The 26,728-nt window shown below is 44.5% G+C and overlaps 1 protein-coding gene across 1 annotated transcript in view; it reads right to left on the reverse strand.

Moving 5' to 3' along the window:
- Positions 1 to 26,728, reverse strand: part of HOMER2 (homer scaffold protein 2) — a 428,576-nt gene that overhangs the window by 12,947 nt on the left and 388,901 nt on the right. The window contains exon 8 of the mRNA XM_069766085.1: positions 6,786 to 6,866. Within this exon, the coding sequence (XP_069622186.1) occupies positions 6,786 to 6,866 (81 nt within the window). The remainder of the gene's footprint in view (positions 1 to 6,785; positions 6,867 to 26,728) is intronic.

Genomic DNA, 26,728 nt, shown 5'->3' on the forward strand with positions numbered 1-26,728 from the left:
CGTTTTGCTGCCAAATGAAGTGTTCTTGATCGTAATGATTGGGGGATTTGCAAGCTGTTGTTCGTTCGGAGCGTCGTAAGTTGGAAGGAGTAGTGGAGTCCCCTTGAGTGGTAGAATCAGGTTGTATAGGAGGGAGCAATGGTGTGTCTGTACTCTCTAGATCAGAGTCTTCGGGAACCATGAGTCTTTGTTCTTCACTATCCTCATCCTCTTCTTCCTCTACCACCATGGGAACTGGCTCGAGAGCCTCTGGTACCTATCCTACTTGTACAGGATCTTTCGATAGGCAAGGTCGAAGCATATTCCGGTGAACTATCCGAGTAGGAGAGCTCCTTTCTCCTTCAGGTTGAATCTCATACACAGGCCCCTCAGAGCTGACTTGTCGCTTTACCCGATACGGGTCCTTTTCCCACCGATTTTCCAGTTTGTCTCGACGACGTCTTTCTCGCACTAAGACACTGTCTCCGACCTGAAGATCTGTTGCCCGCGGTGGAGTTCTCTCAGCATGCTTCAACTCCTCTTCTGGATCCAACTCTAACTCAGTGATTCCTTACCAGCACGGCCGAATAAGAGGGAATAGGGGGTATAACCCGTGGTTCGGTGTACTCGATTGTTGTATATCCACACCAACTCTGATACATACTCGGGCCACCAAGCTTTCCGATCTTCTTCCAAAGTTCTCAACATTTGAATTAATGTCCGGTTGAACTGCTCACAAGTGCCATTTCCCTACGGATGATACAGTGTGGTGCGAGATTTGTCAATCCGGTACATACGATGTAACTTTTCCATCACTTTTCCCAGGAAACAGGCTCCCTGGTCACAATGGATCCATTTCGGACAGCCGTAAAGTTGATTGAAACTTTTGCAGATTGCGTGTGCAGCCGATTCCGCAGTTAGATCTCAGGTTGGAGTCGCAACGGCAAATTTCATGAAGTGATCTACCATCACTAATCAATGTTCATACCCCTGGTGGGCCGGCCCGATTGTCAGATAGTCTATCATTAACAGCTCCAGGGGGGCAGGTGTTACAACGGACTGCATGGGGGCTCTCTGCTCCAGCGGTTTAGCCAATTCATATGTCAGGCATGCCCTACAAGTCTCTTCCACTACCGCCTTCAGCCGAGGATGATAAATGAACTGCTCTAGCCACTGAAAAGTCTTTTCCTGACCAAAAGGCGCTCCTTTTTCATGTGCTTCAGTGGTTATCTCGGACAACAGCGTTTCTGGAATTATGACTTGCCAGGTGTCACTTCGCTCCATCTGAAGTTGCACTTTCCGATACAGCAATCCATTCTTTATCTGCAGTCGTTCCCACTGTCGAAGAACCCGCAGACTCTCCGGGGATAGAGTATTTCTCTCTGCCAAACTGGGAAGTCTCTTTAATGCCACACACCGTCTCAGCAGAGCAAGCTCACCATCTTTTCACTGTAACCGGACCCACTCATCCATGGATTGGCCCAAGACACCCCCTTCCTGGGTCAGGGTTTGCACCTGCTCCTGCAACGCCACCATCATCCTGGCGGGATCTAGGAACCAGCTCTTCATCTTTATTTCGCTCAGGTTTAGTGTGTTTTAACCTGGATAGGACATCAGCATGAGTGTTCTCCGCTCCCCTTTTGTAAGCAATATTGTGCCGAAACTTTACCATTCTGGACACCCATCGCTGTTCCAGAGCTCCCAGCCTCGCATTTTCCAGATGAGCCAATGGATTTTTGTCGGTGCGTACTAGTACTTCAGAACCAGACAAATATTCTACGAATCTCTCCATCATAGCCCACACCAACTCCAGCAGCTCCAATTTTAAAGAACTAATTGTCTGGGTTATGTTCGCAATCGTGAAGGGACCAACTTGCGTAAGCGATCATCTTCTCTCTTCCGTCCTGTATCTGTGACAACACAGCCCCTAGTCCAAGCAAACTCCCGTTGGTGTGGAGAATAAACGGTTGAGAAAAGTTTGCATAGGCCAACACAGGATCTTCCGTCAATGCCTTCTTTAGATCTTGAAAAGCTTCCTCCTTGTGTCCCTTCCAACGAATGTTCCAGTTCTTTGCGCCCGAAGGCACTCCTTTAAGTAGCTCCAGTAGCCATCTTGCTTGGTGGGCAAAATTCTTCACAAAACGGCGGTAGTATCCGGCCAGTCCCAGGAATGCTTGAACATCTTTCATCATCTCTGGAGTGGGCTAATCCTGTATCGCAGCGATTTTCTCCCTGGATGGTTTCACTCAATCAGCGGAAACAACATGGACCAAGTACTCAATCTGAGTTCAAAACAGATAACATTTTTGTGGTTTCACCATAAGTCCGTGCTTCTGCACCTGTTCCAGTCATTGCATATGTTCCTCAAATGAAGCAGCATAGACTATGATGTCGTCCAAATAGATAAGTATGGCTTCGAAGTTCAAATCACCCAGACACATTTCCATGATGCGTTGAAAAGTTCCGGGAGCGTTGGCCAAGTCAAAAGGCATTCAGTTGAATTCAAACAGGCCCATGGGTAGAATAAAGGCGGTCTTTGCTTGATCCTGTTCTGAGATCGGCACTTACCAATAGCCGCTGGTGAGGTCCAGTGTAGAATAAAATTTGTTTTTTACTAGCGCGGACAGGGATTCCTCAATCCTGGGTAATGGGTATGAATCTCTCACAGTACAGGCATTGATTTTCTGACACAAATGCAGAGTACCGTCTTTCTTCAGCACTAGAACTATTGGAGCAGCCCACGGACTCTGACACTTTCTGATGACACCTTTCTGCAACATCTGACCTAACATACTCTTCACCTCTTGGTACAGCTGCAGCGGGATTTGCCGATAGCGCTCTCTTATGGTAGCAGTATTTTCAGTAGGTATTTCGTATGTGAGGACCGTGGTGCTCTTCAGGCATGCCCACAATCCAGGCTACTTCGCTTTTAGGGATAAGTGTGATGTCCTGGTCCTCTAAATTGACACAGCGTACAGGAACAGTTCTATCACACACAATGACTAACGTAAGTGCCACCAAAAATCATGGGGGGGAGGGGGAAGTTGTTCTGAAAAAGAAGGCTCAATTTGAATCTCAACTCCTTCCAATGGGATGTGAGCTTGGACGGGCAAAGTGAGTACTGTTTGTCCGGGTGATAGAATGAGTTTGGAAGAGGCAGGAACGATCATTTTTCCTAACACTCCTCTGTCACGGTAAGACGCTTGAGCTCCAGGAACTAACTGTTGGAATACTCTTCTCTGTGGGGTATGTGGGCTCCACTGCTTCAGAGTCTCGTTAGATGGTTCGTCGATGAGGAGATGCCCGAATTCTTTTAAGACGTTCATTCCCAGGATGACTGTGTGTCTGCTACTCACTTCTCCCTGGGTTAGCACCACACCCTTTCGTCCCAGATCCTTTCCACAAATGGAGATCTGCATCCACACCACCCCTGCAACCAGAATGGGCAGTTGGTTGGCAGCCATCAACTGGGCCCAACTCAGGCTGCCTCGCTTCAAGAAAATATCACCGGAAGTAAGTTTCTGGCATCATTGTCACCTGTGAGCCAGTGTCCACCAGGCAACACACTGCACGACCATCAAATTCAGTCCCAACCAGACACTAGATTTGTGGGACTTCCACTACTCCTTCGCATCTGTTCTAGCTCCGGGCTGCGTCCCCCCGGCTCGGAGCCTTCTAGTTTAATGGATGACAGGGTGGAATTCTTTCCCGACGTGTACACTCCCGCACTACATTTCCATTCTTGCCACAATTAAAGCAAGTGAGGGGTCACTGTCAACAAAGCCTTCTAGTATGACAGCGAAACTCCGGGCCTTCCCTGTCCTCTGGTGGATTTGCAGCAGCCTCCAACTTCTTTTTAACATCAGCAAGTTCTCCTTTAATATACAGAAGTTCTCTCCTCAATTCTTCCACCCATGGAGGGTTCAGTGATTGCATTCACGGACACCTCCCTGCTCCGGACCTTCCCCACTGGGACTGTCACCCCCTACTCTTGTTCACGCATGCGTGCTTCACTTCCTATCTCAGAAAAAGTCATACGAGGGTTTACCCGCACATGTTCCTGCAGGGCCTGTTTCGTCAGCGCGCACCGCAAGCCTGACTAAAAGTTCTTGCAGCGTTATGAAGGGCCAATACCAATGCCATCTTTCCTAACAATCACAGTATGTAACTCCTGCAGTGCGTTCATGTACTGAGTCACAGTCTCCCCCTCCCCCTGCATAAAAATAATCTTTATTTTTATATAGCGCTAACATATTCCGCAGCGCTTTACATTTTGCACACATTATCATCACTGTCCCTGAACATACAAACTCTTTGCAGATGTTGTCCTTGGTCCAGTGCTGCAAGGCTACTGTGCTAACCACTGCGCCACTGTGCCGCCCAAGTAAAGTAAAGAGACGTGTCCTCAGGTCCCCTACATTTGTGGGATCTCCATGGGTCTCAAAATTTGCCGCACCTTATTAAAGGTGTTCCGCTCCCTGGAGGTCCGTAACATAACTGTATCTGGCTTCTCCATCTAATGCCATGACAGCCACCTCAGCTTCCAAGACAAGAGTCATGGGGTGCATTCTCATCATTCCCCTTATGCGTTCAGTCCAGCTCCACAACATGGTGTTATTTCCTGTAAACTTTGGCAAATTGTTCAACATGACCCCCAGTGAGATACTGGACCTAGGGCCACCCCCAACTGCTTGACCACTAGCCCGATCCATCTTCCTACACAAGGATCACAGTCAATGTGCAACAGCAGGAAAGAGGAAACATCCAGCACCAGAGATCCAATAAAGTTCCAATAAGCTTTACTGAATATCCACAGATGACGACACAAGACACAGGTACAGTAACGGACGTGTTTCGGATCATTTGCGATCACAACTGATCCAAAACACTTCAGTTACTGAACTCGTCTTCTGTGGATATTCAGTAAAGCCTATTGGGATTTTACTGAATTGCTGATGCTAGACCTTATGATTGAGGATCACAATTAATCCGAAACATGTTACAATACACATGCGTCGTTGTAATCTTCAAAGGACATTCAATAAAACCTATTGGAATGTTATTAGATTACTGGTGCTGGATGTTTCTTCTTTGCAATATAACTTTTAAGGCCATTCTTATCTCTTCAGCACATTCCTTGTCTAGTACTACTATACATGATCTCATCTATTATATGTGGCCAGTTTAATATCTTATTTTATTACTGCTGATCCAGGTATTCCATTTTTTTTTTAATTTGCCATATGGTTCTACAGATATGGACCTTTCTATGTAGCACACATGTGCTTTGCCCCATTGGTAATGACCATAAAAATTAGGCTGTTCTGTGCACTAAATAAAAAGGTCCATATCTCTGGAACCATACCGCAGACTTTTTTTTTTTTTTAAAGAAGGTAGAAAATATGACCAAAACTAACCACTTTAGGCCTGGTGCCAGGTGCTTTAAAACACGAGAAACCAATTATACTTCTCAGTACAATTTATTAAAACTGCTAAACTTCTAGAGATTACATGACTGTAGTGCTAATTCTAAACAGATATAAAGTCATAGATGTGACAGAAACATCTACTCCCTCCAATGGAAAGTGTGTGTACCCCGCGTGCACGGTGTGTACTGTAGTGTAATGTGTTAGAATTTCCTTATTAGACTTAGAAATATTCATTATAGTAATTTATATTTTCTCTTTTCCGCTGATAATCAACAAGTACTGTGTAACTATTGCTGGATAAATGTAGTTTACTGTACATAATTGTCTTTAAGATGGAAAAATATGACCAACTGAAGTCAGAAGTCAGTGAATGCTATATTACAGGCTAAATTGTTTTACTAATACACCAAGGTTAATGTACTCGATAGCCACTAATGGAGAGAAGAACTTTACACATCACAAACAGGGCGGATGGACACAAGACTCACACTCTTTCAAAAAGACCTTTCATGTTTTAAAAAGATGTCCCTCACCTCTAGCAAAATATAATTATTTCTGTACAGCAACCTACTAGCCTATTATAGTAGTGTCTAGGGCTCTAGAGTCCTACTCACGGGGAAACCATCATGAATGTAAGCGTCTTATTAAGACCTGACCTTCCATTTCCCCTATGCCCGCCGCCTATGGCAGATTCACAGCCAGCTATTCTGCTCATTTTACCTCCATGAATTGCAAACTTAAAAATTAGGGGGATCTTCATCTAACACGTGCTGATTCAGCGGAAAAAAAATAACAGAACTTCTCAAGGTTATGAATTAATATTGGGCAAATGATCCTAAGATGGCCAAAAGGTGTGAAATTCTGCCATTACATGCAAAGTAATATCCGTAATGACAAAATGAATAAACCCTAAATGAGCTGCATTATTACACAAAAATTAGATTCCAAAAGCTTATTAATGTATTAATTGAAAGGCACCTTTTCATTCAGCTGTTAAGTTATTGAGCAAGGTCATTAGTGGCTAAGCATAAAGGGATATTAACGATGGTGGGAAATAAACATTAAAATGTCATTTGCTCATAAAAAAAGGTTACCTGTGGAGGATTAAAGAAAAAAAAATTCTCTATTCAAACTGATTTTAGGCATTACATTCCACAAACCTTCTTGGGGAAATCTGACTTGCCTTAGTTACATGTCTAAGATGTAACTGTATTTTCCCCAAAAAACTTTTTTGAAACATTCCCCTTGAGTTCTACCTAATATTTGGTGGGTATAGATCACCGTACCCCCTTTCTATCACATTTTTCTGTGGAATATACCAATATAGATATGGGAACCCTTAAACCAAACTTCTGGAAGTGATGTCATGCCACTTACCTGGAGCTTTTCAGTTACAGCTTCACATTCTATCATCAGCTGGGGAATCACTTCACTTTGTTTCCTGAGGTCTTCAAGTTCCTTCAATGACACAAATGAAGACATTAGTTCTCGGTAAATTAAGTTTGATTGGATTACAAAGTAAATAGCTTCCCAGAGTGATATTTTTAGGACTGTGGCAATAATGGGATTTAAATACAAGTGCTCCCAAACCTACACACAGCTGAGCATTCATGTGTCTTCAACAGGGAGAAGACTGTTGTCAGACATCTATGGAGGCAGCTACTCTACTGAGAATTAAGGATCAAGAGTTTAAATTCCCATTCTCCCTCTCACCATTTTCTATGGGATTGTTTTACTTAAAGAAATACAAATTCTACATGTCAAAAGTGTGTCAGATTTTGTTTTCAAATAAGAAAAAAAAAATAAAGCTCTACAACTTTCTCAAGACTGGATTCCAACAAGTAAGAGCTTTTCATTATTGCCAGTGCAAAATCAGAACCAGGATACATCAGGTAAGGTTTTGTGAACATTTTTTTTTTTTAATTTGGAGTAACAATATCCTGCTGGTCTTAGAAGCTGCTGATTGGCATTACATGCTGTTATTTAGTCTACAAGTACACCCAGATCCTTTTCTATTATTATTATTATTATTATTATTTATATAGCACCATTAATTCCATGGTGCTGTACATGAGAAGGGGTTACATCAAAATACAAATATCACTTACAGTAAACAAAACTAACAATGACAGACTGGTACAGAGCGAAGAGGAACCTGCCCTTGCGGGCTTACATTCTACAGGATTATGGGGAAGGAGACAGTAGGTCGAGGGTTGCAGTAGTTCCAATGGTGTTGAGGTGGCCGTGTGGTCTTTACAGGCTGTAAGCTTCCTTGAAGAGATGGGTTTTCAGGTTTCTTTTGAAGGATCCAAAAGTAGTGGATAACCGGATGTGTTGGGGCACTGAATTCCAGAGGATGGGTGATATTCGGGAGAAGTCTTGGAGGCGATTGAGTGAGGAGCGAATAAGTGTGGAGGAGAGGAGGAGGAGGTGGTCTTGGGAGGACCGGAGATTACGTGAGGGAAGATATTGAGAGATTAGTGTGGAAATATATGGAGGAGAAAGGTTATGGATGGCTTTGTAGGTCAGTGTTAGTAATTTAAACTGGATACGCTGGGAAATTGGGAGCCAGTGAAGGGATTTGCAAAGAGGTGAAGCAGGAGAGTAGCGAGGAGAGAGATTAATTAGTCGGGCAGCAGAGTTAAGGATGGACTGGAGGGGTGCGAGAGTGTTAGAAGGTAGGCCACAGAGGAGTATGTTGCTGTAGTCGAGGCGGGAGATGATTAGGGCATGCACGAGCATTTTGGTAGAGTGTGGGTTGAGGAAAGGACGGATTCTGGAAATATTTTTGAGCGGGAGGCGACAGGAGGCAGAGTCAAGGGTTACTCAGAGGTAGCGGATTTTGGGGACAGGGGAAAGTGTAATTTCATTTATTTTGATAGATAGATCAGGTAGGGAAGATATGAGTGATGGAGGATAATTAGTTCAGATTTGTCCACATTGAGCTCGAGGAAGCGAGAGGAGAAGAAGGAGGATATGTCTGATAGACACTCTGGGATTCTGGAGAGCAGAGACAGAATCTCTACAACTGACTGCCCCAGTTTTACCCCCCTAGAATATATGATGCCCACATATTCGTGCCACTGTGCTTAACTTTACATTTACCGTCATTCAACCTCATCTGCCAAGTGGGTCCTCAAATGTTCAGTTTGCCCAAGTCAGCCTGCAACTTCTGAACATATTCCATGTATAAAATGACAATTGTGGCAAAAAGTTTTGAGGCTGACAGAAATTTCTTGGTTTCATAAACTTTTCTGCTTCAGTTTTCAGAGTGGCAATTTGCATTAATGTTAAAATGTTATGAAGAGCAATCAGATGAATTTCCAAAAAATGAAATGAAAATTCCTTGCCATGAAAATATACTTAAATATTAACCATCATTTTAGTTTTTATTTTAAAAAAATCAGTAGTACACGTGAAAATAAGCAAATTTGTAGTAAGTCTTATCAGAGGAACATGGTTCTTTCTCCACTGGGGCTGATCATTAATTTTCAAAATTCTCGGCGTTTGGGTAAAATCTGTATTCAGTGAAGACAGATTGTTACATTATTGAAAAGATTGTAGGAGGGAGAAGATTTGTCTCTAGCTACTCACGTCTCTTTTACTTCTGCATAGAATCTCATCAGTAGTACCTGCTATCCTGTTTCAGTAATACAACAATCGATATTCACCGAACATAGATTTACTCAAGAACTGAGAATTGTGAAAATGATTGATCAGTCCTGGTGGAAAAAGAAGCAGATTTCTCCGATAACATATCACAAAGTTTCTTATTTTCAAGTTCACTATTGATTCATGAAATAAAAATTAAAACGATGGTTATTCTTTAACCCCCTTCCCGACATGCGCCGTACATATACTGCTCTGCGGGAGCTGTATTCCTGTAAACAGCAGTATATGTACGGCGGAACGATCGCGTGGCCTCACTCTGGGCGCCACGGTGATAGCATACGGGTGTCAGCTCTTTGTACAAGACAGCTGATATTCCATGATTAAATTAGAAGAGCAGGATGGTTGTTTTAAAGGGAACCTGTCAGCAGATTTTGCCGCTATAACATGCGGCCACTGCCTTTCAGGGCTTATCTACAGCATTGTACAATGCTGTAGATAAGCGCCCGGTCTGACCTGCAAGTGAAGAAAAATAAGTTACATTTTACTCACCTGGGGGGAGGTCCTGTGTGGTCCAGTCCGATGGGTGTCGCAGGTCTGACTCCAGTGCCTTCCATCTTCTTGCGACACCGCCCTCCTGCTTCTTCATCGCTCCCCGGTATCGGTGCTCGTGTACGTATCTGCCCTGTTGAGGGCAGAGTAAAGTACTGCAGTGCGCAGGCGCTAGGCCTCTCTGACCTTACTTGCTGCCTGTGCACTGCAGTACTTTGGTCTGCCCTCAACAGGGCAGAGAAAGTACGCCTGCGCCGGAGCGCTGATGCCGGTGAGCGATGAAGTAGGAGGGCGGTGGCGGTGTAAGAAGATGGGAGGCGCCGTCTCAGGACCTGCGACACTCATCAGACTGGACCGCCCCTCCGGGTGACTAAAATATAACTCATTTTTCTTCACTTGCAGGTCGGACCAGGGGGGTTATCCACAGCATTATAGAATGCTGTAGATAAGTACGGAAAGGCAGTGGCCGCATCTTATAGCGGCAAAACGATGTGACAGGCTCCCTTTAAAAGGAAATTATTGTCTTCTTCCATCAAACATGGTTACCTCCAAGGAAACACACGCAGTCACCATTGCTTGTATCAAAAGGTTTTACAGATAAAAACATTGCTGCTTATACAAGTGCCCATTTATCAGATCATCAGAAACTTCAAAGCGAGAAGTTCAATTGCTAGGAAGAAAGCTTCAGGGTTCCCAAAAAAGTCTGGCATGTGGCAGTACCATCTCCTGAGGTTGAAAACCAGCGGAGTAGGGTTGAGCGACCTTGACCTTTTTAGAGTCGAGTCGTGTTTCGCGAAACCCGACTATCTTAGAAGTCGAGTCGAGTGGAATCGGCCGATTATCGCGAAAAGTCGGGTATCACCCGAAACCCAATGCAAGTCAATGGGGGAGCATAGTCGGCAGTGAGTGGAGGCCAGGAAAACACCTACACTGCCCATTTTAATGGCAAAAACATCCATTCTTTTTACTGAAGCTTGTCAATCATAATTTAGCTTATAATAATTGGAAGGCATTTGAAATTGGGGGTCATTTGGCTAAAGTTGTGGGGGGTAGGGCTGGTTCAAGTAATTAGTGGGCCCAGGAAATCTGGAACGCGTCACGGCAGTGGAGCAGGGAGAGGAAAGTATTTCAACTTTGCAAGTGCTGTGATCCTGAGCAAGCAGGGGGGGCCCACTCGTTGGCACTGGCACTGGCACAGGGCCCCTCAAAGTACAGCGGTGTGTTTGCACGGCGGGGGCGCCTCCCACCGGCAGCAACACTTTTGCATACTATGAGAGGCCCTGTGCCAGTGACGTCACCAACTAGTATTCCTCCCCCCACCTGATGAAGGAACCTGCACTTTCATCTGCACCTTCCTCTTTGTCCCCGTGTAAGGTGGTATGGTATGCGGGAAGAGGAACCTGACTTTCAGCAGGGTCACAATCTTGCTGTGTAGCGTGCACGGGGAATTTAGCGTTATGGGTCAATGTACCAGCAGACTCATCTATCACTGGCTGGGCAATGGGCAGGATGAGGAGGAAACACAGATATAGGCCCAAAGAATAAAGTGGGCTAAATGCAGTTCAAAATTGGTAACACAGGACTAACAAGGGGGCATTGCAGTGGATGACAACTGGAATGAGAGGCTGACACAGAGAGTAGGCCCAAATCAGTAAGTAGTCGAAATGCAGTTCAAAATTGGCAACCGTAGTAAACAGGCGGCACAGCTTTGTTCAGTGGAGGAGAACAGCAAGGAGTGGCAGACACCGATAGTAGGCCCCAACCCAACTAGTAGGCCAAATGCAGTCTAACATTAACAACTACTTAACGAGAGCCTGAAAATGGAATTTCAGGACAGGAAACCAGGAGAACAGCAAGGAGTGGCAGACACTGATAGTAGGCCCCAACCCAACTAGTACGCCAAATGCAGTTGTTCCATTTAACCACAATTTAATGAGAGCCTGAACATAGAAGCTCAGGAAAGGCAACCTGGAGAACACCTTGTAGTGTAACACACCATCTCTCTACACCCCATACCCAATTTGTAGGCCTAATGCAGTGTAGTTTCCAACAACTACTAAACGAGAGCAGGAAGATCGAAGCAATGGCGAGGAAACCTGGGGAACACCTTGGAGTGGAACACACCATCTCTCTACACCCCATACCCAATTTGTAGGCCTAATGCACTGTAGTTTCCAACAACTACTAAACGAGAGCATTAAGATCGAAGCAATGGCGAGGAAACCTGGGGAACACCTTGGAGTGGAACACACCGTCTCTACACCCCATACCCAATTTGTAGGCCTAATGCACTGTAGTTTCCAACAACTACTAAACGAGAGCAGGAAGATCGAAGCAATGGAGAGGAAACCTGGGGAACACCTTGGAGTGTAACACACCGTCTCTCTACACCCCATACCCAATTTGTAGGCCTAATGCAGTGTAGTTTCCAACAACTACTAAACGAGAGCAGGAAGATCAAAGCAATGGCGAGGAAACCTGGGGAACACCTTGGAGTGGAACACAACATCTCTCTACACCCCATACCCAATTTGTAGGCCTAATGCACTGTAGTTTCCAACAACTACTAAACGAGAGCATTAAGATTGCAGCAATGGCGAGGAAACCTGGGGAACACCTTGGAGTGGAACACACCATCTCTCTACACCCCATACCCAATTTGTAGGCCTAATGCACTGTAGTTTCCAACAACTACTAAACGAGAGCAGGAAGATCGAAGCAATGGAGAGGAAACCTGGGGAACACCTTGGAGTGTAACACACCGTCTCTCTACACCCCATACCCAATTTGTAGGCCTAATGCAGTGTAGTTTCCAACAACTACTAAACGAGAGCAGGAAGATCGAAGCAATGGCGAGGATACCTGGGGAACACCTTGGAGTGGAACACACCATCTCTCTACACCCCATACCCAATTTGTAGGCCTAATGCACTGTAGTTTCCAACAACTACTAAACGAGAGCATTAAGATCGCAGCAATGGCGAGGAAACCTGGGGAACACCTTGGAGTGTAACACACCATCTCTCTACACCCCAGACCCAACTTGTAGGCCGAATGCAGTGTTGTTTTCAACAACTACTTAAGAAGAGCCTGAAGATCAAAGCTCAGAAAAGGCAACCCAGGGAACACCTTGGAGCGGCAGACACTGGTAGTAGGCTGTAAACCCCAAATTTTGGTCAATGGAGTTTATGAAATGTTCCAGGGGTACACAGGCAGCATTGGTGTGGTAAGCGGAGGACAATTTATATTTGGGACTGCAGACAGACTTTGTAGGCTGTCCCCTGTGGACCATGCATCCACAACATTAACCCAGTGCGCCGTAATGGACATCTAACCTTTCGTGGACATGCCTACTGGTCCATGCATCTGTTGTCAGGTGCACCTTTCTACTATTAGATAGCCAGAGAGCATGGACAATGCAGATTTTTACATGATGCTGTAGTGCTGGGATGGCTTTTCTCGCAAAAGAAGTGACGACTGGGTAGCTCTTACCGTGGTACAGCGTAGTCCATCTGGGCTTTATAATTGTAAAATAGAGAATAAAAATTGGCTGTATGCACTTTAAAATAGGTTACAGGGGTACACGGGCGGCAGTGGTCTGGTCAGTGTAGTTGTAGTAGAAAGAAGGGACCGCAGACAGGCTTCGAAAACCTAACATAACAAATTGGACAGGCTGTAGGCACTTTTACATTGGTTCCAGGGGTACACGGGCAGCAGTACAATGGTCAGTGGAGGCCAAGTGGAAGGAGGGACCGCAGACAGGCTTCGAAGGCCTAACATAAAAAATAGGGCTGTTGGCAATTTAAAATTGGTTCCAGGGGTACACGGGCAGCAGTACAATGGTCAGTGGAGGCCTAGTGGAAGGAGGGACCGCAGACAGGCTTCGAAGGCCTAACATAACAAAAATAGGGGTGCAGGCAATTTAACATTGGTTCCAGGGGTACACGGGCAGCAGTGGTCTGGTCAGTGTAGTAGTAGTAGAAAGAAGGGACTGCAGACAGGCTTCGAAGGCCTAACATAACAAAATTGGGCTGTTGGCAATTTAAAATTGGTTCCAGGGGTACACGGGCAGCAGTACAATGGTCAGTGGAGGACTAGTGGAAGGAGGGACCGCAGACAGGCTTCAAAGGCCTAACATAACAAAAATAGGGGTGCAGGCAATTTAACATTGGTTCCAGGGGTACACGGGCAGCAGTGGTCTGGTCAGTGTAGTAGTAGTAGAAAGAAGGGACTGCAGACAGGCTTCGAAGGCCTAACATAACAAAATTGGGCTGTTGGCAATTTAAAATTGGTTCCAGGGGTACACGGGCAGCAGTACAATGGTCAGTGGAGGACTAGTGGAAGGAGGGACCGCAGACAGGCTTCGAAAGCCTAACATAACAAAAATAGGGGTGCAGGCAATTTAACATTGGTTCCAGGGGTACACGGGCAGCAGTGGTCTGGTCAGTGTAGTAGTAGTAGAAAGAAGGGACTGCAGACAGGCTTCGAAGGCCTAACATAACAAAATTGGGCTGTTGGCAATTTAAAATTGGTTCCAGGGGTACACGGGCAGCAGTACAATGGTCAGTGGAGGCCTAGTGGAAGGAGGGACCGCAGACAGGCTTCGAAGGCCTAACATAACAAAAATGTCAATACAATGGTATTGTCAGTTCCAGGCATTGAAGGATGTCAGCGCATAGACTAAACATTGGTGGAGCTGTGAGAGATAATTTTGCAAGTGGTAGAGCACTGTTTGAGCTGGGGGGGGGGAACTGTCTTGTGGCCGGCGGTACAGGCCCAGGGCCCCTCACATTACAACGGTGTGTCTGACGTTGGGTGCGCACCACCACCGCCAGAGACACTTTATTGTACTATGAGGGACCCAGTGGCAGTGCCGTCGACCAAAAGCGGGCACACCCACCTCTTCAGAAAAAAAAAACAGCACTCTCACGGGTGCTGGCGCCAAGTGGCGATACCACGGCCCCGTGTGGGGAGTTTGGCCATTTAGGGAGGTGTAAACATGTCGTATGCTGGACAATCAGGTGCAGCAAATTACTATATTGGAAAAGTCATTCATAATAGTCCACAGGCAAGACCTTTTCATAGGAAAGCTAGGTGTCAGCTGGGCAAGGTGGGGCAAAAGATTTCGAAATCCAGTTGTGGTTCATTTTAATGAAGGTTAGATCATCTACATTTTGGGTAGCTAGACGAGTCCTTTTTTCTGTTAGTATTGAACCTGCAGCACTGAATACTCTTTCTGATAGGACACTAGCTGCCGGGCAAGCAAGCTCCTGCAATGCATATTCTGCCAATTCTGGCCAGGTGTCTAATTTGGATGCCCAGTAATCAAATGGGAATGACGGTTGAGGGAGAACGTCGATAAGGGATGAAAAATAGTTTGTAACCATACTGGACAAATGTTGTCTCCTGTCACTTTGAATTGATGCTGCAGTACCTGTCCTGTCTGCGGTCATAGCAAAATCACTCCACAACCTGGTCAGAAAACCCCTCTGGCCAACGCCACTTCTGATTTCTGCCCCTCTAACACCTCTGGTCTGCTGGCCCCTGCAGCTCGTGTGAGAACAATCACAGGCAAGCCAACCAGTAATCGTCATCGTTCATCATTTTAGTAATGCGTGTGTCCCTTTTGAGGATACGTAAGGCATAATCCGCCATGTGGGCCAAAGTTCCAGTTCTCAAATCTGCGGTTGTGCTTGGTTGAGAGGCAGTTTCAGGCAAATCCACGTCACTTGTGTCCCTCAAAAAACCAGAACCCGGCCTTGCCGCGCCAACAATTTCCAGTGGCCCCGGAAAAGCTTCCTCATTAAAAATATAATCATCCCCATCATCCTCCTCGTCCTCCTCCTCCCCTTCGCCCGCTACCTCGTCCTGTACACTGCCCTGGCCAGACAATGGCTGACTGTCATCAAGGCTTTCCTCTTCCTCAGCTGCAGACGCCTGATCCTTTATGTGCGTCAAACTTTGCATCAGCAGACACATTAGGGGGATGCTCATGCTTATTATGGCGTTGTCTGCACTAACCAGCCGTGTGCATTCCTCAAAACACTGAAGGACTTGACACATGTCTTGAATCTTCGACCACTGCACACCTGACAACTCCATGTCTGCCATCCTACTGCCTGCCCGTGTATGTGTATCCTCCCACAAAAACATAACAGCCCGCCTCTGTTCGCACAGTCTCTGAAGCATGTGCAGTGTTGAGTTCCACCTTGTTGCAACGTCTATGATTAGGCGATGCTGGGGAAGGTTCAAAGAACGCTGATAGTTCTGCATACGGCTGGAGTGTACGGGCGAACGGCGGATATGTGAGCAAAGTCCACGCACTTTGAGGAGCAGGTCGGATAACCCCGGATAACTTTTCAGGAAGCACTGCACCACCAGGTTTAAGGTGTGAGCCAGGCAAGGAATGTGTTTCAGTTGGGAAAGGGAGATGGCAGCCATGAAATTCCTTCCGTTATCACTCACTACCTTGCCTGCCTCAAGATCTACAGTGCCCAGCCACGACTGCGTTTCTTTCTGCAAGAACTCGGACAGAACTTCCGCGGTGTGTCTGTTGTCGCCCAAACACTTCATAGCCAATACAGCCTGCTGACGTTTGCCAGTAGCTGCCCCATAATGGGAGACCTGGTGTGCAACAGTGGCAGCTGCGGATGGAGTGGTTGTGCGACTGCGGTCTGTGGACGAGCTCTCGCTTCTGCAGGAGGATGAGGAGGAGGAGGAGGAGGTGCGAACGGCTACAGCCAACTGTTTCCTAGACCGTGGGCTAGGCAGAACTGTCCCAAAATTGCTGTCCCCTGTGGACCCTGCATCCACAACATTCATCCAGTGTGCCGTGATGGACACGTAACGTCCCTGGCCATGCCTACTGGTCCATGCATCTGTTGTCAGGTGCACCTTTGTGCTCACAGATTGCCTGAGTGCATGGACGATGCGCTCTTTAACATGCTGGTGGAGGGCTGGGATGGCTTTTCTGGAAAAAAAGTGTCGACTGGGTAGCTCGTAGCGTGGTACAGCGTAGTCCATCAGGGCTTTGAAAGCTTCGCTTTCAACTAACCGGTAGGGCATCATCTCTAACGAGATTAGTCTAGCTATGTGGGCGTTCAAACCCTGTGTACGCGGATGCGAGGCTAAGTACTTCCTTTTTCTAACCATAGTCTCATGTAGGGTGAGCTGGACTGGAGAGCTGGAGATCGTGGAACTAGCGGGGGTGCCGGTGGACATGGCAGACTGAGAGACGGTGGGAGATGGTATTGTTGCCACCGGTGCCCTAGATGCAGTGTTTCCTACTACGAAACTGGTGATTCCCTGACCCTGACTGCTTTGGCCTGGCAAAGAAACCTGCACAGATACTGCAGGTGGTGCGGAAAATGGTGGCCCTACACTGCCGGAAGGGATGTTGCGTTGACGACTAGCTTCATTGGCCGAGGGTGCTACAACCTTAAGGGACGTTTGGTAGTTAGTCCAAGCTTGCAAATGCATGGTGGTTAAATGTCTATGCATACAACTTGTATTGAGACTTTTCAGATTCTGCCCTCTGCTTAAGGTAGTTGAACATTTTTGACAGATGACTTTGCGCTGATCAATTGGATGTTGTTTAAAAAAATGCCAGACTGCACTCTTTCTAGCATCGGATACCTTTTCAGGCATTGCAGACTGAGCTTTAACCGGATGGCCACGCTGTCCTCCAACAGGTTTTGGCTTTGCCACGCGTTTTGGGCAAGATACGGGTCCGGCAGATGGAACCTGTTGCGATGTTGATGCCTGCTGCGGCCCCTCCTCCTCCTCTTCAGAACTGCTGCCGCCTGCACCCTGTTCCCCCAATGGCTGCCAATCGGGGTCAAGAACTGGGTCATCTATTACCTCTTCTTGTAGCTCGTGTGCAACTTCGTCTGTGTCACCGTGTCGGTCGGTGGTATAGCGTTCGTGATGGGGCAACATAGTCTCATAAGGGTCTGATTCTTGATCATTACCCTGCGAGGGCAATGTTGTGGTCTGAGTCAAAGGACCAGCATAGTAGTCTGGCTGTGGCTGTGCATCAGTGCACTCCATGTCAGATTCAACTTGTAATGGGCATGGACTGTTAACTGCTTCACTTTCTAAGCCAGGGACGGTATGTGTAAAGAGCTCCATGGAGTAACCCGTTGTGTCACCTGCTGCATTCTTCTCTGTTGTTGTTTTTGCTGAAGAGGACAAGGAAGCGACTTGTCCCTGACCGTGAACATCCACTAACGACGCGCTGCTTTTACATTTACCAGTTTCACGAGAGGAGGCAAAAGAGCTAGAGGCTGAGTCAGCAAGATAAGCCAAAACTTGCTCTTGCTGCTCCGGCTTTAAAAGCGGTTTTCCTACTCCCAGAAAAGGGAGCGTTCGAGGTCTTGTGTAGCCAGACGACGAACCTGGCTCCACAGCTCCAGACTTAGGTGCAATATTTTTTTTCCCACGACCACCTGATGCTCCACCACTACCACTACCCTCATTACCAGCTGACAATGAATGCCCCGGGCCACGACGTCTTCCACCAGACTTCCTCATTGTTTTAAAAACGTAACTAAACTAACGGTATTTGTTGCTATTACACAACTTACACGGTGAGCTATAACTTCAGTATGATTTAGCTACCCCTTTACAGGTGGGTGAGACCACAACGAAAATCAGGCACAATGTTACACACTCTGTTTTTGGTGGCACCAAATGAGAGAGATGCCACACACGCAGGACTGTCACTGAAGCACAAATGTAAATATTAATCTCCCACTGTTTTTTTTTTATTTATTTTTTTTTTTTTCAGGGAGACTTTAGAAACAAAATAAAATGATTTTTTCAGGAAGAATTTAGAAACCAAATAAAATAAAATGATTTCTTCAGGGAGAATTTAGAAAACAAATAAAACAAAAAATAGGCTTTCTATGGCCCACTGAGTGAGAGATGACGCACACAGGAGTCAGGAGTGGCACACAAGCCCAGAGGCCAATATTTTTCTCCCAATGATTGATGTAGTGATTTTTTCAGGTAGATTTTGCAACCCAAATCAAGCCAAAAAAAATTATAGGCTTTCTATGGCCCACAATTGGAGAGAGAGAAAGAGATGGCACACCCAGGAGTCAAGACTAGCACACAAGCAGAAAGGGCAATATTAACCCCTTCATGACCAGGGGATTTTTCGTTTTTCCGTGTTCGTTTTTCGCTCCCCTCCTTCCCAGAGCCATAACTTTTTTATTTTTCCGTCAATTTGGCCATGTGAGGGCTTATTTTTTGCGGGACGAGTTGTACTTTTGAACAACATCATTGGTTTTAGCATGTTGTGTACTAGAAAATGGGAAAAAAATTCCAATTGCGGTGAAATTGCAAAAAAAGTGCAATCCCACACTTGTTTTTTGTTTGGCTTTTTTGCTAGGTTCACTAAATGCTAAAAATGACCTGCCATTATGATTCTCCAGGTCGAGTTCATAGACACCTAACATGACTAGGTTATTTTTTATCTAAGTGGTGAAAAAAAATTCCAAACTTTGCTAAAAAAAAAAAATTGCGCCATTTTCCGATACTCGTAGCGTCTCCATTTTTCGTGATCTGGGGTCGGTTGAGGGCTTATTTTTTGCGTGCCGAGATGACGTTTTTAATGATAGCATTTCGGTGCAGATACGTTCTTTTGATCGCCTGTTATTGCATTTTAATGCAATGTCGCAGCGACCAAAAAAACGTAATTCTGGCGTTTCGAATTTTTTTCCCGCTACGCTGTTTAGCGATCAGGTTAATACTTTTTTTTAAATTGATAGATCGGGCGATTCTGAGCGCGGTGATACCAAATATGCGTAGATTTGATATTTTTTTAATTGATTTATTTTGATTGGGGCGAAAGGGGGGTGATTTAAACTTTTATGTTTTTTTTTTATTTTTTTCACATTTTTTTAAACTTTTTTTTTTTAACTTTTGCCATGCTTCAATAGCCTCCATGGGAGGCTAGAAGCAGGCACAACGCGATCGGCTCTGCTACATAGCAGCGATCTGCTGATCGCTGCTATGTAGCAGAAATGGAGGTGTGCTGTGAGCGCCGACCACAGGGTGGCGCTCACAGCCACCGGTCATCAGTAACCATAGAGGTCTCAAGGACCTCTATGGTTACAATATACAAGCATCGCCGACCCCCGATCATGTGACGGGGGTCGGCGATGACGTCATTTCCGGCCGCCCGGCCGGAAGCGGTAGTTAAATGCCGCTGTCTGCGTTTGACAGCGGCATTTAACTAGTTAATAGGTGTGGGCAGATCGCGATTCTGCCCGCGCCTATTACGGGCACATGTCAGCTGTTCAAAACAGCTGACATGTCCCGGCTTTGATGCGGGCTCACCGCGGAGCCCTGCATCAAAGCAGGGGAGCCGGCATCGGACGGTATAGTACGTCCGATGCCGGTAAGGGGTTAATCTCCCACTGTTTTTTTTTTTTTTTTTCAGGGAGACTTTAGAAAAAAAAAATAATAGAATAAAATGATTTTTTCAGGAAGAATTTAGAAACCAAATAAAATAAAATGATTTTTTCTTGGAGAATTTAGAAAACAAATAAAACAAAAAATAGGCTTTCTATGGCCCACTGAGTGAGAGATGACGCACACAGGAGTCAGGAGTGGCACACAAGCCCAGAGGCCAATATTTTTCTCCCAATGATTGATGTAGTGATTTTTTCAGGCAGATTTTGGAACCCAAATCAAGCAAAAAAAATAATAGGCTTTCTATGGCCCACAATTGGAGAGAGAGAGAGATGGCACACCCAGGAGTCAAGACTGGCACACAAGCAGAAAGGGCAATATTAATCTCCCACTGATTTTTTTTTTTTCAGGGAGACTTTAGAAAAAAAAAATAATAGAATAAAATGATTTTTTCAGGAAGAATTTAGAAACCAAATAAAATAAAATGATTTTTTCAGGGAGAAATTAGAAAACAAATAAAACAAAAAATAGGCTTTCTATGGCCCACTGAGTGAGAGATGACGCACACAGGAGTCAGGAGTGGCACACAAGCCCAGAGGCCAATATTTATCTCCCACTGATTGATTTATTGATTTTTTCAGGTAGAATTTAGAACCCAAATCAACCAAAAAAATAAATAGGCTTTCTATGGCTCACTATCTGAGAGAGAGAGATGGCACGCTTAGGACTGGCACACAAGCCCAAAGGCCAATATTAATCTCCCTTTTTTTTTTTTTTTTTCAGGGAAAATTTATAAACCCAATAAAAAAAATAATAAATAGGCTTTCTATGGCCCACTATCTGAGAGAGAGAGATGGCACGCTTAGGACTGGCACACAAGCCCAAAGGCCAATATTAATCTCCCTTTTTTTTTTCAGGGAGAATTTATAAAACCAAAAAAAAAAAAAAAAAAGGCTTTCTATGTCCCACTATTTGTGAGAGAGATGGCACGCTCAGGACTGGCACACAAGCCCAGAGTCCAATATTAATCTCCCACTTTTTTTTTTTTTTTTTTCAGGGAAAATTTATAAACCCAATAAAAAAAATAATAAATAGGCTTTCTATGGCCCACTATCAGAGAGAGAGATGGCACGGTTAGGACTGGCACACAAGCCCAAAGGCCAATATTAATCTCCCTTTTTTTTTTCAGGGAGAATTTATAAAACCAAAAAAAAAAAAATAAATAGGCTTTCTATGGCCCACTATTTGTGAGAGAGATGGCACGCTTAGGACTGGCACACAAGCCCAAAGGCCAATATTAATCTCCCACTGATTGATTTATTGATTTTTTCAGGTAGAATTTAGAACCCAAATCAAGCAAAAAAAAATATAGGCTTTCTATGGCCCACTGAGTGAGTGATGACGCACACAGGAGTCAGGAGTGGCACACAAGCCCTGAGGCCAATATTTTTCTCCCACTGATTGATGTAGTGATTTTTTCAGGTAGATTTTGGAACCCAAATCAAGCAAAAAAATAAATAGGCTTTCTATGGCCCATTGACTGAGAGATGGCACACACAGGAGTCAGGAGTGGCACACAAGCCCTGAGGCCAATATTTTTCTCCCACTGATTGATGTAGTGATTTTTTCAGGTAGATTTTAGAACCCAAATCAAGCAAAAAAATAAATAGGCTTTCTATGGCCCACTGAGTGAGAGATGGCACAGACAGGGATGGCACTCTAGCAGAAATGCCAATCTTAATCTCCCACAAAAAAAAAAAAAAAAAAAAAAAGGAACTGTCCTTCAATTACTATCTCCCTGCAGTAATCTCAGCCAGGTATGGCAGGCAGCAATAAGGAGTGGACTGATGCACAAATTAAATAAAAAGTGTGGACAAACAAACAAGATAGCTGTGCAGAAAGGAAGGAACAAGAGGATTTGTGCTTTGAAAAAAGCAGTTGGTTTGCACAGCGGCGTACACACAGCAATGCAGCTATCAGGGAGCCTTCTAGGGCAGCCCAATGAGCTACAGCGCTGAGAGAAAAAAAAAAAAATGTAGCTTCCACTATCCCTGCACACCGAAGGTGGTGTTGGGCAGTGGAAATCGCTACAGCACAAGCGGTTTGGTGGTTAATGGACCCTGCCTAACGCTATCCCTGCTTCTGACGAAGCGGCAGCAACCTCTCCCTAAGCTCAGATCAGCAGCAGTAAGATGGCGGTCGGCGGGAACGCCCCTTTATAGCCCCTGTGACGCTGCAGACAGCAAGCCAATCACTGCAATGCCCTTCTCTAAGATGGTGGGGACCAGGAATTATGTCATCACGCTGCCCACACTCTGCGTTTACCTTCATTGGCTGAGAAATGGCGCTTTTCGCGTCATTGAAACGCGACTTTGGCGCGAAAGTCGCGTACCGCATGGCCGACCCCGCACAGGGGTCGGATCGGGTTTCATGAAACCCGACTTTGCCAAAAGTAGGCGACTTTTGAAAATGAACGACCCGTTTCGCTGAACCCTACAGCGGAGAGCTAGATCAGGAATGGCAGCAGGCAAGTGTCAGTGGCAGTGCATATGCAAGCGCAGTGAGAAGAATGTTATTGGAGGCTGTCCTGGTGTCAAGAAAGGCAGCAAACAAGTTAATTATCTCCTAGAAAGACATTAAAGAGTAACAGTCATTAAAATTCGCATTTAATAAAATAATAATACACTTGCAAAAAAAATACTTTGTGATATATCTTGTCAGAGAAATCTACTTCTTTCTACGCTAGGACTAACCATTCACTCTCAAAATTTGCAATTCATGGGTAAAATCTGTATTCAGTGAAGACAGATTTTAACTTTATGTAGAAAAGAGGAGCTCTGCCTTTAGCTCCTCTAGTTTCTTCCCTCCTCCTATCTACAGAGCGTCTTCGCAGCAGCAATTGCCATCTATCTCAGTAATGTAAAAATCTTTCTTCACTGAATACAAATTTTACCCGTAAATTGCGAATTTTGAGGATTATCATTCATAAAGGAAAAAAAAAGCAGATTTAGGTGATAAAATATTACAATATTGCTTACTTCATATGTACTATTGATTTATGAAATGATTATAACGACGGTTACTCTTTAAGGACACACATTTTACAGGCAGTATAGGGAATGGGCTGCAGAGCACTGGAGTAAAGTTATTCGATCTGATGAGGTCTCCTTCAGACTGCTTGAAACATCTGGAAAAATGATTGTCCAGAAAAGAAAAGGTGAGCGCTACCTTGACCTATGCCAACACGAAACTATTCCAAGACCATTCATGTGTGGGGCTGATTTTCATTCAAGGTAGTGGGCTCACCTACAGTTTTGTGTAAGAACACTGCTATGATTAAAGAATGAATCTAAACATTCTCAAATCGCAACTGCTCCCAAAAATCCAATGGCAATTTGATGGTGAACATCTCTTTTTCCAGCATGATGGGTCACAATATGTCACAAAGCAAAAGTGATAACTAATTGCCTTGTTGAAAAAAACATTTAATTTTTAGGTCCATGGCCAGAAAACTCCCTTGCGCTTAATCCCATTGAGAACCTGCGGTCAATCCTCAAAAAGCAGGTGAACAAAAAAACACAGAAATAGTGATTGCTTAGGTAAGAATGGTTTGTCATCAGTCATGATTTGGCCCAGTAGCTGATAACCAGTATGGCAGGGCAAACTACAGAAGTCTTGAAAAACAAGAGTCAACACTATAAAAATTGAGGCTTTGAATAAACTTCATGTATTTGACAATAAAAGCTTAAGAAATGATTACAACTGTACTCCAATAACCATAGAGAAATTGGACTAACAGATCTAAAAACAGTGAGGAAGCTAACTTTCTGAAAACCAAAATATGTGTTTGTCTCAAAACCTTTGGCCACTATTATACATACTGCATGATTGGTTTGCGTCAAACAAGTCTTATACTGGTGTTTGGGGTTCATAGGAGTGCACACTTCATTATTTTATTATTTTTTTCTCATGTTATTTATTTCACTATATTTACCTTTAACCCCTTCATGACCCAGCCTATTTTGACCTTAATGACCTGGCCGTTTTTTGCAATTCTGACCAGTGTCCCTCTATGAGGTAATAACTCAGGAACGCTTCAACGGATCCTAGCGGTTCTGAGATTGTTTTTTCGTGACATATTGGGCTTCATGTTAGTGGTAAATTTAGGTCAATAAATTCTGCGTTTATTTGTGATAAAAACGGAAATTTGGCGAAAATTTTGAAAATTTCGCAATTTTCACATTTTGAATTTTTATTCTGTTAAACCAGAGAGTTATGTGACACAAAATAGTTAATAAATAACATTTCCCACATGTCTACTTTACACCAGCACAATTTTGGAAACAAAATTTTTTTTTGCTAGGAAGTTATAAGAGTTAAAATTTGACCAGCGATTTCTCATTTTTACAACGAAATTTACAAAACCATTTTTTTAGGGACCACCTCACATTTGAAGTCAGTTTGAGGGGTCTATATGGCTGAAAATACCCAAAAGTGACACCATTCTAAAAAATGCACCCCTCAAGGTGCTCAAAACCACATTCAAGAAGTTTTTTAACCCTTCAGGTGCTTCACAGCAGCAGAAGCAACATGGAAGGAAAAAATGAACATTTAACTTTTTAGTCACAAAAATTATCTTTTAGCAACATTTTTTTTATTTTCCCAATGGTACAAGGAGAAACTGAACCACGAAAGTTGTTGTCCAATTTGTCCTGAGTACGCTGATACCTCATATGTGGGGGTAAACCACTGTTTGGGCGCACGGCAGGGCTTGGAAGGGAAGGAGCGCCATTTGACTTTTTGAATGAAAAATTGGCTCCACTCTTTAGCGGACACCATGTCACGTTTGGAGAGCCCCCGTGTGCCTAAAAATTGGAGCTCCCCCACACGTGACCCCATTTTGGAAACTAGACGCCCCAAGGAACTTATCTAGATGCATAGTGAGGACTTTGAACCCCCGGGGGCTTCACAAATTGATCCGTAAAAATGAAAAAGTACTTTTTTTTCACAAAAAAATTCTTTTAGCCTCAATTTTTTTCATTTTCACATGGGCAACAGGATAAAATGGATCCTAAAATTTGTTGGGCAATTTCTCATGAGTACACCGATACCTCACATGTGGGGGTAAACCACTGTTTGGGCACATGGTAAGGTTCGGAAGGGAAGGAGCGCCATTTGACTTTTTGAATGAAAAATTATCTCCATCGTTAGCGGACACCATGTCGTGTTTGGAGAGCCCCCGTGTGCCTAAACATTGGAGCTCCCCCACAAATGACCCCATTTTGGAAACTAGACCCCCCAAGGAACTTATCTAGATGCATATTGAGCACTTTAAACCCTCAGGTGCTTCACAAATTGATCTGTAAAAATGAAAAAGTACTTTTTTTTTCACAAAAAAATTCTTTTCGCCTCAGTTTTTCATTTTCACATGGGCAATAGGATAAAATGAATCCTAAAATTTGTTGGGCAATTTCTCCCGAGTACGCCGATACCTCATATGTGGGGGTAAACCACTGTTTGGGCACACGGCAGGGCTCGGAAGGGAAGGCGCGCCATTTGACTTTTTGAATGGAAAATTAGCTCCAATTGTTAGCGGACACCATGTCGCGTTTAGAGAGCCCCTGTGTGCCTATGCATTGGAGCTCCCCCACAAGTGACCCCATTTTGGAAACTAGACCCCCCAAGGAACTTATCTAGATGCATATTGAGCACTTTAAACCCCCAGGTGCTTCACAGAAGTTTATAATGCAGAGCCATGAAAATAAAAAATAATTTTTCTTTCCTCAAAAATGATTTTTAGCCTGGAATTTCCTATTTTGCCAAGGGTAATAGGAGAAATTGGACCGCAAATGTTGTTGTCCAGTTTGTCCTGAGTACGCTGATACCCCATATGTGGGGGTAAACCACTGTTTGGGCGCACGGCAGGGCTCGGAAGGGAAGGCACGCCAATTGGCTTTTTAAATGGAAAATTAGCTCCAATCATTAGCGGACACCATGTCACGTTTGGAGAGCCCCTGTGTGCCTAAACATTGGAGATCCCCCACATATGACCCCATTTTGGAAACTAGACCCCCAAAGGAACTAATCTAGATGTGTGGTGAGGACTTTGAACTTCCAAGTGCTTCACAGAAGTTTATAACCCAGAGCCATGAAAATAAAATAAAAATTTTATTTTCTCTAAAATGATTTTTTAGCCTGCAATTTATTATTTTCCCAAGGGTAACAGGAGAAATTTGACCCCAAAAGTTGTTGTACAGTTTCTCCTGAGTACGCTGATACCCCATATGTGGGGGTAAACCACAGTTTGGGCACATGTCGGGGCTCGGAAGTCAAGTAGTGACATTTTGAAATGCAGACTTTGATGGAATGCTCTGCGGGCGTTACGTTGCGTTTGCAGAGCCCCTGATGTGGCTAAACAGTAGAAACCCCCCACAAGTGACCCCATTTTAGAAACTAGACCCCGAAAGGAACTTATCTAGATGTGAGGTGAGCACTTTGAACCCCCAAGTGCTTCACAGAAGTTTATAACACAGAGCAGTGAAAATAATAAATACGTTTTCTTTCCTCAAAAATAATTTTTTAGCCCAGAATTTTTTATTTTCCCAAGGGTTACAGGAGAAATTGGACCCCAAAAGTTGTTGTCCAGTTTCTCCTGAGTACGCTGATACCCCATATGTGGGGGTAAACCACTGTTTGGGCACACGTCGGGGCTCGGAAGGGAAGTAGTGACTTTTGAAATG

The sequence above is a fragment of the Ranitomeya imitator genome, chromosome 4 (genome assembly GCF_032444005.1).
Source record: "Ranitomeya imitator isolate aRanImi1 chromosome 4, aRanImi1.pri, whole genome shotgun sequence".
Taxonomy (NCBI): domain Eukaryota; kingdom Metazoa; phylum Chordata; class Amphibia; order Anura; family Dendrobatidae; genus Ranitomeya; species Ranitomeya imitator.